At 40.4% G+C, this 14,660-nt stretch overlaps 1 protein-coding gene across 1 annotated transcript in view; it reads left to right on the top strand.

Annotated features, from left to right (window-relative positions):
* rassf9 (Ras association domain family member 9) overlaps positions 1-13,963 on the top strand; it is a 22,085-nt gene extending 8,122 nt beyond the window's left edge. Inside the window, exon 2 of the mRNA XM_050072502.1 lies at positions 10,790-13,963. Within this exon, the coding sequence (XP_049928459.1) occupies positions 10,790-12,044 (1,255 nt within the window). The 3' untranslated portion in view covers positions 12,045-13,963. The remainder of the gene's footprint in view (positions 1-10,789) is intronic.
* The last annotated feature ends 697 nt before the right edge of the window (positions 13,964-14,660 follow it).

The raw sequence follows: 14,660 nt of genomic DNA, 5'->3' as shown, positions 1-14,660 counted from the left end.
GACAGCCGTTGCTGTTTTGGAGCTGAAGGACCAGCGTTCTAAAAGTAACGGAAGTAACTGATGTCTTGTTTGAAAATGTATTTAAGTATTTGATTACTCAAACAGCAAACTAATGCGTTAGGTTACTCGTTACTGCAAAAAGTAATCAAAGTACTCTAACACGTTGCCTTGTAGCGCGTTATACCCAACTCTGGTTACGAATCACACACCTTTTCTTTTTACTTTTACTTTTAGTAGGTGCGACAGCTGCGCTTAAAAAGTACGTACTGTTGATTGCATTATGCACAGTCGGGGCACACTACTGTCTCACTGCATTACGCTCTGAACTTTGACCCTCGTGCACATGTATTTGTTACCTTGGAATTAAAACAAAAATCTGTTCACCGAGCTCACCAGAGACAGAGGTCAACCCAGAGAGATCTGCTGCTGTTGTTACTCTGCAATGTGTTGAACTTTGAAGTTACAACTGCATACAAAGTAGATTTGAACATATTATATTCACCACAGTAAAATTACATCTGCAGTTCTCTGACATTGTTATTTTCATAGCTCTGTCCTTTTGTTGTTGGTAATGTGTAGAGATAGCAGATATACTTTATTAAACCCTGAGGGGAAATTCAGTTTTTTCACTCTGTTGTCATATACACACACAGGCCTGAAATACACACACATGCACAAACAGGACCTACACATGCATTAAATGGAGAGCTGTCAGAGTGAGGGAGCTGCCTTGGAGGTTCAGTGCCTTGCTCAAGGGCAGTGCCTCCCCAGCTACCAGTCCACACTGCATACTTGGTCCGGACGGGGACTTGAACCGGTGATTCTCCGGTTCCCTCACAGTGCTTCTAGCTTTGCTTTAGACACTTTAGTCGTGTTTAAATGTCATTTTTCACAGCTGTGGGGATCACAAACTAATTCCCAAATAGTTGTATTGGGGTGGCAGCAGAAATCTCAGAGATGGATATTTGACATTGTGGGAAATAAAAGTGCAGGACCAGAGGTACATCAGAAAATATATTTATATTAATAGGTGAACTAACCCTTTAAAAGATTCACAGTTTATATCTGCTGTGACTTCACCTGCATCTGTTGATTTCTGTACTGTTGGTTTTTCAGCTGTAAGAACAAACCCACAGTTTAATGTCCTCCCCACCAGACTAATGAAAAGTTCATTCCACAGCTAGAAAGTCAGAGCGTGTCGACCGCAGTGTCTTGAGGATATACTGTATCTGATAAATGTCTTTAGGAAATGTCTGCATCACCTTATCACATCCTTATTGATTGGAGGAAACACGCTGAGACACTGGAGAGCTGTAATTCTGTCATTTGTTACGACTTGTTGAAACCACCAGCATGCAGTCCTCTGTGGTAACTTGTTAGCTCACAAATTTATGACACAGAGGGAATTGTTCAAGGTTGTCATTATGAGTATTACAATGGAGGCGAGCCATGCCACCATGGTGGAGCTGGAACGTAACGTCGGCCCTCGCACACAAAAATATAATATAATGCTGTTTCCTCCCGCATGTGTGTGTGATGTCTCACTGGGTATCTGAGCTCAGGAGTTCACACCGAGGTCAGGCGGGTCTGCTCAGGTTTCTTGGGGTCACTCAGGTGGAAATGTTGAGGTCTAACCTGTCCTGAGTTGTTCACTGCACAGCGTCCATCCTCACTTTGACAGTAACTTCATATCTGAATATTTCTATTAATCATCAAACGTCCTAATTTCTGTCTGTTGGCATGTTCCCATCAGAAGCTGAGGGCACCCTCATTTGTTGCGTCTGGAGCCACAGCTAAATCCCAAGCTATGAATATCAAATGGCACCCGAAGTGACAGCCCTTATGAACGTATTAGCTGCGATGCAATCAGCCCAATGGTGCGTGCAGTGTGTGTGTGTGTGTGTGTGTGTGTGTGCGTGTGTGTTTGTCCTGGCAGGGAGTTGACTGAGGGGGGGTTGGGATTTTGGTACTCCCAGAGACCGATGGCATCAGTTCAAAATGTTTGTCCTTACAAAATAACTATTGACAGTTTTGTAGTCTTTGAAAATATGACTTTCAACCTGCAGTAGCTCAACAGTAAAAAAATATTCCAGTGTCTTGTTTGAGATCCAAAATCATTTTTCCCCAAGAGACATTTAATGTGTCTGGTGGCAGTTTGTGAATCAGTGACTAGTTTACAGAATATTCCAGTTTTTGCCCTAATTTGGAAAAAGACCATCTTCCTACTAAGCTGTTTCCATGTCTGATGAAAATGAATATTCCACCAATTTTCCTGTTTACATGCAGCTGTGAATACTCTGATTAACGTGTCCCAACATGTCAGTAATCATGTCAAAATTTAGAGCAGTAGAACAGCCGAGCCGCTTGTGTTATTCTGCTTTGCATCAAATCGGATCATTTTTCAAAGTTTCCTCTCGGTGACAGACGTGTTGAACCGTTCATTCAGTCCTTCAGTCACCTTCTTGAAAAGTCAGCATTGTGATATTTGCTCATATCCAAAAACCTGTTGATATCCAAGTTTTCGTTATGTTTAAAAGTAGGTGAGTTTCTCCTTCTGACCAGAAAAGTTGGATTTTCTTTTTGGCATGCATCTCTACCACAGCCCTGAAAATTGTTGGCGAGTTGGTTTGTAAACAACGTATTCACGACAACATACAGAGCCTACTGTAAACAGGAAAGAGGCTGTGTGTCGCAAACTGCGATTAAAAACTCGAATTGAGACGTATATTCTGAACACGCTGCATACATGTCCAAAGAATGCTCCTAACACCTCAATAATGTCGGCACGTCCCACATGTCTCAATCAGAAAAAGGCCTAATTAGAAATAGCCAAACAGAATATGCTCTTTACATGACACATATCAAAATCTGAATATTAGTGTGCATGTAAACATAGCCATTGTTCCATTAAGGAGGTGAAAAGTCTGCAGATTGAGGAGTGTCTCAGTGTATCACAGGCACCTGCTGTTGTCGCTCGCTCCTCCTACGAGCACAGTTCGGTCTACATGTAGATTTTCAAGAAAAGTCCGCGCTGAAAAACCTCATCAATTAGAAATCTATAAGTGTGTGTCCATGTTTTACTCCCTAGAGGCTATTTCATTTTATTTTTGCCACCTAGCAGTTAGCCACTTAGCTTATGAAGATTAATTTAGTCAGCGACATGAAACATTCACATATTCCAACATGGACATGAGATTCACTTTTAACATTACTTTATTATTACATTTTATTGACATCATATTTTATATTTTAAACTTTGATACAATGCTAGTTTTAAAAAAAATAAAAATAAAAAAAAAAATAATGATACTCAATACCTCCTCCAATACCACAGCAAAAAGAAAAAAAACAATCCCGTCACATGTCCACGTTTGGTCATGGACTTTCCACGTCCACATATGACGTCCAAGGTACCCTGGGTGTGTTGATTGTTGACGTTCTGGGACGCCGTGTCAACTTCAGCCTGTTACATGCATTGTCTGTTTCCAAAATACAGTTAAACTTTTCACAGGAAATGCACAGTTTGCATACAGTCTCTTTCAAAATAAAAGCGGTACGTCTGCACAGCGCTGCTTACTGACATTTCTTTCCTTCAACAACAAATGCACATGGTTACGTTTAGCCAACACACACACACACACACACACACACACACACACACACACACACACAATTTGGTTTAGGAAAAAAGAACAGGGTTTGGCTTTACAGTCTTACAGGAAGTGAACACCAGCCTCCTGGATGAAAGTCAGTGGTTGTTGGTTTTATATCTTTGGTACCTTGGATGGAATCAAATGTAAAATTAACAGAGACTGAATCATTTTGAGCATGTTGGATTAAGGAAGTACAGATATAACCCATCGTTGACAACCTTAACTGCTCGACACTTAAAGTTCTAACCAGACAGATTTGTGGAGTTGTCAACACTCTGGTCACATTAGAGCGGAGCTGAAAACACAGTGACCTCTGTGGAATCCATTTTCCCCTTCCTCCCTCTGTCCACTGAACTGTGGAGGCAGGATGTTGTGTGAGCGTTGGTGATTGTGGCCCAGGACAAATACAGGTGTTTCCCCGCCTCGCTGTACCCTCTTCCTGCACAGCTGAGGGGACTTGGGTCACCCTCGCCGAAATATCCGATTGTCTCTACAGCGTGTTTGTTCACCTGTGTGTTCAGATGTGACCATATAGACACATGTTTCAACCTGTGTTAGTGTTGGGAGGAAATATCTCTACTTCACAGGGTATTTAAAGATGTTTAGTATAGCTATGTACTGATGATGTTTCCTTCTCTTTTTCCTTTCCTCTCTTCCCTTCTCTCCTGATCTTTATTGCCTCCTCGTGTTGTGCAGTACCACAGTGTTTTTTTACTTTTTGGCTTTTGTCTTTTTAAACAAAGTCAATTTTTCTTTTGATCTTTTTCCTGAAGTTTTCAGATCCTTTATTGTGTTTGAGCACAGCCTTTAAATTTAGTGCCACCTGAACTGACATGCAACATTTAAAGACTTTTTACATCACAATTCACATAATTTACTGTTTAAATTATATTTTTTATGCCTCTGCACCGGCAACAGCCGAGGCCAGAGCCATAATGTTTTCGGGTTGCCGTCTGTGCCTACGTTCATCCCATTCTTGTGAATGTGATTTCTCAAGAATTTCTTGGTGGGAATTTTGTCAAATTTGGCAGAAATGTTCACTTGGACTTGAGGATGAAGGGATTACGTTTTGGTGGTCAAGGGTGAAAGGTCAGGACGCTGTGACCTTACATCCATCCCATTCTCATGAATGTGATATCTCAAAAATACCTTAAGGACATTTCTTAAAATTTTCCACTTGGACTGAAGAAAAAAATGATTAGAATTTCATGGTCAAAAGGTGAAAGGTCACTGTGACCTCACTAAATATGTTTTTGGCCATAACTCATGAATTTAGTTTAGTTTAGTTTAGTTTAAGAGGAGACAGTGCAAATGAATAAATACACATGGTATAAAAATGCCAGAATTGGCTAAAAGCACAAAAAACAAACTAAAAAACAAAACAAAACGACAAAAAAAAAAGAAAACAGGGCACACAGTTCTAAAGACTTCCCTGAATAACACATCATACGCTAATTCTGACAAAACTTGACACAAATGTCTAACAGGATAAAATAATGAAGGTCAAAGGTCAGCATGACTGTGACATCATCATGTTTTAACGTCATATCTCAGGAACAGAAGGGGAGACATTTGGTCAGATACTGAATTGGTGACTCTAATCTAGAAACTGTGCTGATTGTATAGATCTTCTGTGTGTGAAGCATCCATGTTTTCACTGACATGGATGGAGACTGTCAGAGACACTGGACTGGTGGGTGGAGTCACACAGATGTGGGGAGTTAATTCTAGTTTGTATCTGCATGATGTGTACTGAAAGTAACAGCTGCAGCTGTTGCATACATGTTGCAGAGTCCCTGGGTCATATAGTTCTTGGAAAAGTTAAGAAAATGTATTTGCTGAGATAAACATATGTTGTGTTGCAGAGTGTATGAATACATTATGTGTCACAGGTGTGGCCTTCGCTGCATCCTCCCACTGTTTTCTCTCCTGAGCAGCAGAAGTGTTTGCAGAGTTTCCTGAGTAGGTGGTAGTCTGAAACTCTGAGGTCAAAGTCGCCGTGGTCGTTGTTTTTGATTGCCAGAGGCGCTCTGGATTTGTTTGGCTTGTGCATAGCTCAGGTATTTGCTTTGCCCCGCTCGTCTCCAAGAGTCTCCATAACCATTAACCAGCCTGTTGCATTGTTGCATACGTATCGCATTCCTGAGACCTTATTCACCGCCAGTTTACACAATGCTCCGGTTGTGTGTTTTCATGCCGTGTGGGAACCAAAACACAGCCCTATCAGACTGTAACATCAGGGAAATATTTGCAGCGTTTAAGTTCTCCTGTTTAAATAAGACTTAATACATCTCACTTGTGTTGGCGTGCAGGCGGGTAGTATCTGTATCATCTTCAAAGGATGTGTATTTCTGTCCACCCTCCCCTGGTGCAGATCGGTGGTGAATGTGGGCTGCAGTCAGCCAAGGTTATCTCCGCAGATAAAGACACAGCAGTTACATGATGCAGGGTTCAGATCTGGAACCTTTACTGAATACCAAGAACAACACCAACATTTGATCGGCTCAACACCTATCGTACTTAGTTTGGTTTATTTATCTGCACATACGTGTACTGAATAGACAAGAAAACCATTGTGCAGATGTTAGACAGTTAGCGTGGCTAGTTTGGTGGCTTTGAGACAATTCTGATAATTCTCTTTCAGACGTCAAGGTAAAGCAGTGAAATTATCCTAAATATAGTGTAAACTTAAACTGATGAAGATTTATTTTGTGGGCCTTTTTTAATGTGACTAAAAACAAGACAATTTATGCATCATTTGCTCAGCATTGTTTGTTTTAATGTTGGTGGAGTGAGAGTTTTCTACCCAGAAGTTACTGTAAATCAACTTTGTGATTTGGTCTGTTGGTTACACAGTTTTGGCCTTGTGGTTTTGTCCACTTCTGTCAGACAACATGTACAAGTGTCCTGCTGAGCTGCAGCTACACTCCCTCAGCAATGTCACAGTTTTCTATCTGAAATCCCTTTTTCGGCCTGAAGATGAAATTTGACGTTAACCAGGATTAGCAGCTCTTAATTCTGATTTATTTCCACCTCTTTGATTTTGGGGGTGAAGGAATGTTGGTCTGTGGTTCTGCAATCAGTCTGCAGCTCTCTGTCATAGTTAAGTGTCTCTTGGTGATCTTATATAGATAATCTTTCTCTGGTTTCTTTGAGACTGAGCTGTCTATAATTACAGGAGTATTATATATCACTTGTTTTTTCCTCACAGAGTAGGCTTTAACTTTAAATATGAGTAATACGCTGAGACAGAACCTTGGCAGCCAGCTCCAGCACATCAGCGTTAACTTAATTAATCACATGAACTGCAGAATATTGCACACATTTAATCTTTTGTTTAAATAATAACATGATACATCATTCTTTATCTTGAAATCAAATTGAAATGTCTGGCAATGTTATCTACTTATCTGATTACTTGTCCATGTTGTGGATGTCTGAGTTGCCGGTTCCTGTCATTTAGCAAGTGGATATTAGGTCCTGGATATTACCGGTGGTCCATTAAGCATGTTAAAGATTGATATCGCCGGCCCATCAGAGGTCAATTTTTGAGCAAGTTTTACGATCCAGACGAAAAGGTAATGAGGGCCTTGGGGTTAAATAGCTCAGAACTGAACCATTAAGTGATCATCTGTGATGACTAAGATGGTGAGTAACAGTCTAATAGAATCAAGTCAGGGAGCACAAAATGAGCCAGTGTAGTTTTCTGCTCATTGACCTAATGGAAAACCATCAACACAGGATCTATTTAAGAAAATATACTGCTCAGAATAGTGAGAGGACTTCAAAGGAACGAGTGGGAGAGTGATGGTGCGTACTTCGGACTGCAGCTCTGTAGCTGCTGATGTAAAACTTGGTGAATGGACTGCTTTTACTTTACTAACCTTAGCGACCACTTGAAGCACTTTATAACACAAGCAACATTCACCCATTCATTCATTCATTCATTCATTCATTCATTCATATAGTGGAGGCAAATGTTCAAGGTGTCACCTGCTCAGATATTCATCCACACACAGTATCTTCAGGGTTAGTTTCTTTGACATTTAGACTTCAAGGTCTTAGACTTCGTTTTTTGCAAACTTAGTTATTTAGCCTCTTGCACTCCACCCCCATTTTGTAGCAAAAACGCCTAAAATGACATACGCAAATTAAAATGACTGTAGCTTCTAAACCGCACTGACTACATGCATGCATGAGGTCTTGCCAGAAAGAAAACTCTCTGAAGTTTCTTGTGAAAGAAACAGAAACACTCTAGGTGATACAGAGACAGAGTAATGGGCCTCTGAAGTCAGTAAAAAGTTGAAGATTTTGCCTAAAATTAAATAAAAAATGTGTTTCAAGATTCAACTGTCTGTGGCTTCATCTGAGTAGGTAAATAACACTGTGGGGCTGTAGGCACACTATCAATGAACATTTGTTTCAAATTTGAAGAAGATTGCTCAAAGTATGACCATTCTACAGTGTTTTTTCCATGAAAAGATCCAGGCGGAGCTCCAAATGACAAGTCGGTCACTCGGCTTCAAAACAGTACTATCAGTGATCAAACAACACTCAGCCAGCTTCAAACATTGTACCTTATTGAAATCAGGTGTGATTATGATAGCTGATGTTGTTTATGACACAGAGACACCATAAAATATCACCAAATAAAGCCATATGAAACGTGAAAGTTATGATCCCACTTTCTAGATGGTATATCTCAGCCAAAAATTGTGGTAGGAGTGAGACTCTTACCTTTTATAAAAGAGCTAAGTCCTCGCTAGCAGCTCCACATAAGATCGTGAGTAATCCTTTAACTTTTCCAGTCGAAAAACAGCATGACATGACTTGTCAACACTCATCGCGATTTTGGACTTTGTGTGTTTAGGCTGCTCTGGTGCGAAATCCATAAGAAATAAAAGAAAAACAATGTTGTTTTTGAAAAGTCGAGAGCTTCCTGAATCCGGCAATACCAAACATCACATGGTTTCATGATGTAGTGTGCCTGGGAGATACCATTTAACAGAGGAGGAGGGGAGCGAGGACGTCGGTGTCCTGGCAGAGTTAGAGAGGTTTAAAAAAAAAAAAAAAAAAATATCAGAGGTGTCGACTCAGGTCACTAATTTAATGACTTGACAAAATCAAAAAAGACCTGCAACTCAAATTAAACACCAATGACTCATGACTTAACTCGGAACCGAGCCTTTTGACTTGAAAATCCTTCAAACCTTCAACCAAGTCAGTTTAGTCAGAGAAAGTTAAAAACATCTTTCCAATATGAGATGAGTCAAATACATCAAGACATGGCTGAAATTGGTTCTAGTTAATCGTGCTGTTTGCTATGAAAGTGCACGTCAGCACTACTTTTTTATGATTAAGTTCAGCCCCACTTGTTTTAACAAATACAAATTTAAAAAGCTTTGTGATTCTTGTACATTAAACATATTTTTACTCTGTTGTTTAAATGGCATTACATTTGGCAAAGAGTGGATTATGACTTGTTTAGGATTTGAAAACTCAAATTTTAGGACTTGGGACTGGCCTGTCGTCATTTGGGACTTGAGTGCAGGGTTGTCCTGATAGTCAGATGTTTAAGACACTAACCATGTAATCTGGTTCATGACTGAAAGGGGACTTTGTTGCATGTTATCCCACCTCTGTACCGCCTCATTTCCTGTCACCTCTCCACTGTCTGCTGAGGGATAAACTACACCAACCATCTACAGCGGGATATTCAACTACATTCTTCAGTGGGCCACATTTCTATAAAGTTAAGAGCCCAGGGGCCAGACATTTGCCTGAAACTAAAGTTGACACAACACACCACATTTTTAAAACTTTTATTTCACTACATTGTAATTTACATTTACATTTTAATAACCTCTGCTTACAACCTCTCGTCCTCTCCTCTGCGTAAACAGTCTGCAGTTCAGTCTGAGTTTCTCTAAATTCTTGTCACATGACCGTTGAGTCATTAATGGCTTCCTGTTTATTCCTGAATTAAATGTATTTTTAGTTTTACAGGATCTGACAAATGCAAACAGTTTGGCTTTTTTGCAAAATTTTAAACAACACTGGTACAAAAATGTGATTTTGATAATATTTGAAGCTGAGATTTGGTTTTTGGTTTTTTGTTCTTTAGGTCTTGAATTGTATTTATTTGTGAACAGAACTGATCTGACCTTTACAGAGTCTGGTCTACAGACTCACTCCTGCCTCTGTTGTGCATTTAGCTCAATGTTGTAACTAAGATATCCGCTGGAAAAAGTATTTTTTTCACGGACCGTGACCGGAGTTATTACAGACACCGCTAACGGCTAACGGCGCCCCTACGTCGCCCTGGTCAAAATGGTCGCGCAACGATTACATAACATCCAGAGCCTGGTAACTTTACAGGAACATTCCTCCTACTCCGCTCTCTCAGTGGAGACACGGCGGTTGAGAGGGCCGAGCGAGGGGATGTTCCTGTAGTAGTTCCTGCCCCACAAATAGTACCAGGAACTTCTTCAGTGGAAACGGGCCTATTGTCTGCATGCTAACATGGTTAAATGACTTTGCTAATTGACTGATGTTTAGCAGGTATAACATTCACCATGTTCACAATAATGGTTTAGCTTGTTGGCATGTTAACATTGGCTAATCGGTTCATTCAAAGAGGAACAGAATTGTTTGAGCCACATTTCAAGACAATCCATTTGATAGTTGAGACATTCTACTAAAAAACACAACTGATGTCAACCTCATGGTGGCGCTGGAGGTAATGTCAGGGTATACCAAAGTAAGAGGGCTTTATTTTTCTGGGGACCATGAATGTCTGCGCTAAATTGCATGGGAATCAATCCAATAGTTGTTAGATAGGTTGGTTGGTTGGTTGGTTGGTTGGTTGGTTGGTTGGTTGGTCCACCACTTTGGTCAAGAGTGACAGATCAGCATCGCCATTCATGACGCCACTTTGCAAACGTCACTAAAAATACCCAGTTACCCTGATACTGTAAAAAAGCATTTTAAAAACTTTTTATTGTTTGTCTTAATACAAGTTTAAGACGTCTGTGTGTTGTGGGTATCTGTGTTGTGTTCAGGGGTTAAGACATCCAAATGTTTCATCCTAAAGCCATGATTACTGTTTAAGTCTTGTTTTTCTGTCTCTTTCTCAGGACAAAAGCTGCTGAGCCTGTGGAAGGAAAGGAGATTCAGGTTACAGTCTGCAACGAGGAGAAGGTCATCTGCGGAGTAACGAAGCACACAACATGTGCTGATATGATTCAGGCCTTACTGGAGGACCACAAGTCAATCCCAGAGAGTAAGCGGCTCCTGCACGGGGAACCCAAAGACTTCTGCCTCGTTGAGCGGTGGAAGGGTTTTGAGAGAGCTCTGCCTCCTCTCACCAGAATCCTGAGACTCTGGTACGCCTGGGGAGACCAGAGACCCTTCATCCAGTTCATTCTTGTCAAAACCAGCGATTTTGTGCCTCAGCCCATCAAGAAGAGCGGGAAGTCCAAGGGGGCCAAGCCGAAGCGATGGGAGCACAGTCGGGCTCAGTCCACCCAGTCTCTGCCGGCGGAGAGGCAGAAGCGCATGGTGAAGAAAGCTTTCCGGAAGCTGGAGAAGCTCCATAAGGAGAGTCAGAGCTCAGCAGGTGCTGAGGAGATCGACAGGATGGTGCAGCTCATTCTTCACCAGGACCACACCATCCGGGAGCAGATCCAGCGCATGAGGGACCTGGATCTGGATATCGAGCAGTTTGAGGTGCAAATCCAGAAGGAAGCCGAGTCTGAGAGTTCACTGGCTCAGAGTCTGGAGGAGAACAGCGACGAGCAGCTGCAGAAGTACCTGTACACCAGTGATGGAGTCGAACAGCTTGAGCTGCAGGTTCAGAGGCACCAGGAGCTCATCCTCCAGCTGTCCCAGGACATTGATGCTGAGCTCAGGAGGGCCAGCTTCCCTCTGAGCCAATATGAGGACAGCGAACAGGAAGGAGCTGCGGCTGCTTCCTGTATCCCCTCGGAGGCAGATGAATCGTTCTACACAGCTGAGCTGGAGAGGCTGCAGGAGGAGGTGAAGCACAGCCTCTTCACCGGCGTGTCCCTCCACAACCAAGCTGCAGAAATAGACAAGCAGCTGAAGTACTACAACGCCACGCTGGTCTCAAAGGATCAGGAGTGTTGGCAGCTGGCTGCTCAGCTGAGCTCGCTGCAGATTGTGGACGGAGCAGAGGAGAAGACGTCCAGTCCTGTCCCTCTGAAAAGTGAGACTCAGTGCAGCGTCTCACAGACAGTGAAACTCAAACACAGCCTGTCCCCTGCAGACGTTACAGACACAGACTCAGACACTGGGATTAGCTCCACACACAGTCAGGACTCACTGTCACCCTGTCTCGACTTCCCTCCCCCGCTGGACACAGACGTTTGAACAACCCAGTTGACCCTGCACTTCATTGTTCTGTATGAACGAACCCCAGTTTGTCTTCTCATGTGTTTTCATCACGTCTGAGTCCCAGAGCCAAAAATCCCAAATCAACCCCTGTGGATTTATTATGTCATTTAACTGCAGCTGAAAAAAAAACAGTGAAATGACAGAAAATAATCAGCAATTATTGTGATTAGAGATAATTATTTTCTTTTTTTTGCAAAAATTCCAAATTCTTTGGTTTTATTTTCTCAAATCTAAGGTTTTGCATCTTTTATTTGCCACATATGAAAGTATAGTTTATGATAATGAAATTACAATGGGCATATTTTCTGACATTTAACAGAAAGAATAGAGAAGTTGGAAGTTTTTTCAAACTGTATCATACGATGGCCTGTTGCTGCCACGCCAGACAAACCAAGAAAACAGAACATGAATCATTAACATGTAATAATATCTTAAAAATGTATTGTTATGTTATATTTTATCTCATAACAAGAAACTTTTATTGTTTTATTATTACAATACACTGTTTGTCTTGTTATAAAACAATACAAGTGATCACGACATAATGTAAAAAAATATTTTATAACAATAAATTTTGTTTTTTCAGTTTTACGTTATAACAAAATAAAGAGCATATTGTTGCAGTGATAAATTAAATGATATAATAAATATAATTTAGAAAATATAGCATTAAAAGATTTTGTTAAAATGTGAAAAACATTGTTAGAATATATTGTTTATAATATTATGTGATGCTGATTCATGTTTTTTTTTTTCTGGCATGGCAGCAATAGGCCACCGTATGACACAGTTTGAAATAACTTACAAACTACAACATTAACTATTGTAATTTTTAAACGATCTGTAGATTTTCTTGACTAACGGATTAACGATGTATTCCTATAAAATTATAGAAAATTTGCCCATTATAATTTCAGTATCATATACTACAATAATACACTTGGCAGTAAAATGCCTCCGTAGCATGGTAGCTAGAAATGAAATATCTAATTTCATTTCATTTGTATGAAATGTATTTTTCTACAATTTTACTTTTTCCAAATATTTTTCTAGTGTTGTGAAAAATTTAAAAAAAAGAGGGAGGTGATACATCACTTTTAAGTTGTGAAATCAATTATATTTCTTTCTTGTTTAGCAAAGTGTTTTTTTTATGCAGATGGAGCAAAGAATCTCTGAGGATTATAGAAAACCTTCAAAAACAGCTGCAGGTGTTGTTAAATAACTTTGTGGATTTCTGAAAGGCAAAAGGACGCTAACGTTTGTGACTCAGATGTAACGATGACACATGCAAGGCTACAGTCCATCACTGTGTGTGACGGTTCTCTGACTTTAAGTGAACATTTTTACCACCAAAGAAGAACAACTTTTTCCTACAGAAACAACCACGTCTAAGATGTCTGGGCTCAGTTACTTAAAAGCAATTGTGTTGTTTAATTTCTTAATATTGATGAATGTATGCTTCTTTCCCTTCTTAAAGTTCTTGAGGTATTTATGAAGCTGCACTTCTCTGTACACACTCATAAAGTCTATTAACATGTTTTATATTAAAACAGATAGCTGTTTGTAACTGTTTCAGATGTAGAATTAAAGATTTCCTATAACTACACTGTAAATATACTGCTGTAACCACTGTAAGTGATTATGACACAGGCAAAATTTGTAAAGATAATTTGATAAAATAACACAGAAAAACATATTTATTTATCTTGTAATTGTATTTTACAGATGAGATTTTATTATGACTGTGTCCCCTCTGAGGCAAGAATCAGATCTGATCAAATGGCTCATATTAAGGGGTCAAAACAACATAAATATCTGGATTATATCTGTGTAAATCATACCTAAAAACAAAAAGTATAATAGAGTGTACATTTCAGCTTTCATAATAAACACTAATATTGTAAATGTCACAAAGAGGAATCGCTGTGTTCTCGAGTTTGTTGGTGCCAAAAGTTTGATTTAATGATTTCCACCAAGCTGTTTAGCATCAGTGCTGCTGCACCAGAAGGTGTTAATTGTAAAACCACGAGGCTTAAAAACAACTCAGGGTCAGATTTTATAGATTCCTCAAAGCTCTGAGTCACCACAGAGAAATGACACAGCGAGCACTGAGCCCCCTCCTCGTCACTGCAGCATATAATCAGACAAGATGGTCGCCAGGCAAGCACAAACAACAGCGAGCCGAGCTCTCTCCTCGTCAAGGTAGTGCTGACAGACTAACACTTTGTACTCGAGGCTGGCTGCTGGAAAAGCCGAGGATATCTATTTCACACGCTAATTGCTTAACCTCCCCCTCCCTCGTCCTCCTTCACCGCTTCAAGCCACTAAGTAACTCCACCAAGCATGAAAGGCCACAGATCTTACAATGTGAACAATCGTGCTCCGGTGCCTCACACTTGTTGACGGAGCAGGGCTTTACCACGGTACTTCCACCAACAGGTACACAGAGCTGAAATAAAAAGGTGTTCTGTAGAATTTATATTCTAATATAAGTCAGATGTGTCTTCAGCTGGTGTAAATGTTAAAAGAATGTGGAATAACTGAGGGTGTTGTTCAGATGAGGCTTTTAAAACACGCTCAGTTCACCCCATT

The sequence above is a fragment of the Epinephelus moara genome, chromosome 20 (assembly GCF_006386435.1).
Source record: "Epinephelus moara isolate mb chromosome 20, YSFRI_EMoa_1.0, whole genome shotgun sequence".
Lineage (NCBI taxonomy): Eukaryota > Metazoa > Chordata > Actinopteri > Perciformes > Serranidae > Epinephelus > Epinephelus moara.
The sequence above is the reverse complement of the archived record's forward strand: the minus strand, read 5'-3'. Positions and strand labels throughout refer to the sequence as shown.